This window comes from Elephantulus edwardii, unplaced genomic scaffold (genome assembly GCF_000299155.1).
Source record: "Elephantulus edwardii isolate Elephantulus edwardi_28Jun2011 unplaced genomic scaffold, EleEdw1.0 scaffold00235, whole genome shotgun sequence".
Taxonomy (NCBI): Eukaryota; Metazoa; Chordata; class Mammalia; order Macroscelidea; family Macroscelididae; genus Elephantulus; species Elephantulus edwardii.
This window is the reverse complement of record NW_006399985.1, coordinates 1,637,645-1,640,310: the sequence shown is the minus strand read 5'-3', so window position 1 is coordinate 1,640,310 and position 2,666 is coordinate 1,637,645. Positions and strand designations below refer to the sequence as shown.

General features: G+C 46.7%; 1 protein-coding gene across 1 annotated transcript; it reads left to right on the top strand.

Annotated features, from left to right (window-relative positions):
- The first annotated feature begins 1,162 nt into the window (after positions 1-1,162).
- On the top strand, positions 1,163-1,935 carry LOC102843207 (polyadenylate-binding protein 2-like). Its single transcript, XM_006898611.1, has 2 exons — positions 1,163-1,330; positions 1,372-1,935. Exons 1-2 carry the CDS (start codon positions 1,163-1,165, stop codon positions 1,933-1,935), a joined length of 732 nt encoding a protein of 243 aa, XP_006898673.1.
- Positions 1,936-2,666: the final 731 nt, after the last annotated feature.

The window sequence follows — 2,666 nt, the reverse complement described above, 5'->3', positions numbered from 1 at the left end:
TTCCATTTTTAGATGAAAGTATAGAATAATTACGAAACATATTTATGCTAATAAAGACTTGATATGCAAAACAGAAAACATCCTCTTTACTGATGTATAAAAATTCTTAGTAAACTATTAGCAAATTAAATGCAGAGATTTAGTAAATAATTATGACAGCTTTCAATATCATGGAAGGATTATTCTAAACAAGGAAAATCTACTAATATAAGATCCTAGACAGATGAATAGGGAGCTCTGGTGACTTAGTGGAAAGGGAGTTGTATTGTCAAAAGAAAGGCACATGGTTCAAGTCTATTACTGAACACAAGGGGTTCTTTCCCTAGTCAATTGCCAAGATGGATTGCATTATCCATAGCACTTTATTTCAGGTCTGGGAGGACAGTGAGATTCCCCTCTGCAGGGAGCCATACTTGAGGGCTCTGATCTGAGGCCTAAGTTGCTCCATGTTGCCTATGAGACGCCATTTCATGAAAGCCTGCCTGACACATACGCAGTTAAGGTCAGCCCAGGGTCACTCCACCCATAATGGCCACAGCTGTGTTTCTTCATGATAGGCTGCCAGTGGTCAGGTATCCATAGCAACCCTGCTTACACAGGGGCCCTTATAGGTTCCTATATAAGCCTTGTGAAAAGTTTCAGTAAATGAGACTTGATCAGACTCCTGTCTTGTCTCCATTCTTCACGTCTCTTGTCCCTTCTCATCACCACTGTCTCTCCTTAGGTCTTCGTTGAAGACTCCGCAGGCCGGCACACCCCTCAAAAACTGCCTCCCACTCTAGGAATGATCATTAGGTTTGTATACTGGGTTAGGCTTGTTAGTTAAAGTTACAGAATTTCTACATTTGAATAGAACAATTTATATACAGTTACCAATAGACAATTTATAAGATAGTTAACATACAACTGAGAAAAATAGTTTTGTAAAGGTAAATACTAACCCAGGAAAGGCACATTTCTCTTCTTAGTAAAGAGGCAGTTTAAGATACAATTTACACACCACAACGAAAGAACTCAGTTGGAGACCAGAGCCAATCGCACAAGGCAAAGAAGACCTCACTGCTGTTAATGACCAGGAGCTTGGCCTGAGGGTCAGAGAAAGGCATCAGTGCGGGTCGGTGGGGGTCCTAGCCACAGTGAGAGTAGAGGCAGCGCGGGAGGGATGGCAGGCCCCAGGCAACAGCACAGCCTGAGTGACGAGGCCTCGGAGGAGTGCATGGACATCCTGGAATACCAGGACATCCTGGAATACCAGGAACAGGACTCTGAGGATCTGCAGATGGAGGTTGACGTGGAAATTGAGCTGCCAGAAGAGTCATCCAGGCCCCATGTATCCTTAGGATCTCCTTGCGCTCTCTCTGATTCTGGAAGGAGAATAGGATGCTGGTGTCACTGGGCAGTGAGCTGAAGGAAGGCACCGTTGAAGACCCACCATTAAAGGGCATCCAAACAGAAGTCCAGATGAAGCACAGGAGCCCTCTCTTAGGCCAGGCCAACCCTGAGGTCTGGTCCATTGAGCAGACACAAGAGGATGTCCGCAGGATCCACATTGGCAATGTGGACTATGGAGCCACCGCACGAGAACTGAGAGCACACTTTCTCAACTGTGGCCTGGTCAACCGAGTGACCACAGCCTGCAACAAATTCAGTGGCCGTCCCAAAGGCTTTGCCTTTGTAGAGTTCTCCCTCCAGGATCCGATGAGAAATGCCGTGGCCTTAGATACTTCTCATTTTAGAGGAAGAAAAATCAAAGTGATGCCGAAACGAACCAACAGACCAGGCCTCAGCACAGCAGACAGGGGTTTCCACAGAGCACACCCCCGTGCCCATTGCACCAAATCCCAGGGATCCTGCTCCAAATTCTACAACAGTGATTTCAAGAGCAAGGCCCATGGTCAAGTCGATATGGGCCATGCCTCCAGAAGCAGAGTCTAGAGGCCAGTTCCATGGAGACAGGGACTACCGGGTCTCAAAGAAGGGGACATCAGAGTATTCCCCTTACTAATAAGATGCAGTGACCATTACGAGGAGGAGGAAGACAGAAAGTGAAAACAGTATATTTCACTGCATGATTTTTTTTTTCTTTTTTTTAAACAGAAGGACTGTGCTGTGCATCACAAAAGAATCCACTAAAAAACTCACTTCTGGACTAGGAACTACTTCTGCAGAGTACGGGATGACTCTTAGAGTGTGTTCATTTGTCCTGGGGACTCACCGTGGCCTGGCCTTAACCCGCGCCCCCAGGAGGCTCCCTCCCTCTCCCGGTGACACTCCCTCTTTAAGGAGTGCTCATTTGTTGGGGGCATGGATGGTAGCAGCATTTCTGTTTTCCACCCTACACCCCTGGAAGGACTCCAGGCTGCGTCTTCCTCGAACTTTGGACATGGACAAATTTATTTACTTAGACCCCATGGACTGGGAACTGCAGCCTGATCATTCCTCAACAAAGACGGAGAAGGTGGGTCTTTCAAACTTTGAACACGTACCTAACTGAGTCTATTCCTTGTAAATGAACTTCGTGCATGGAGAAATGAGGCTTCAGCGAAGGAGAGGAGACTCCACTCCTCACCCCACAGCAGTTGAGCTGATATAGTGACTTTGAGAATGGTTTCTGGCATGCCAAAAATGATGATCGCACGGAGTTGTTCAGGGTTCACGTGGGCTCA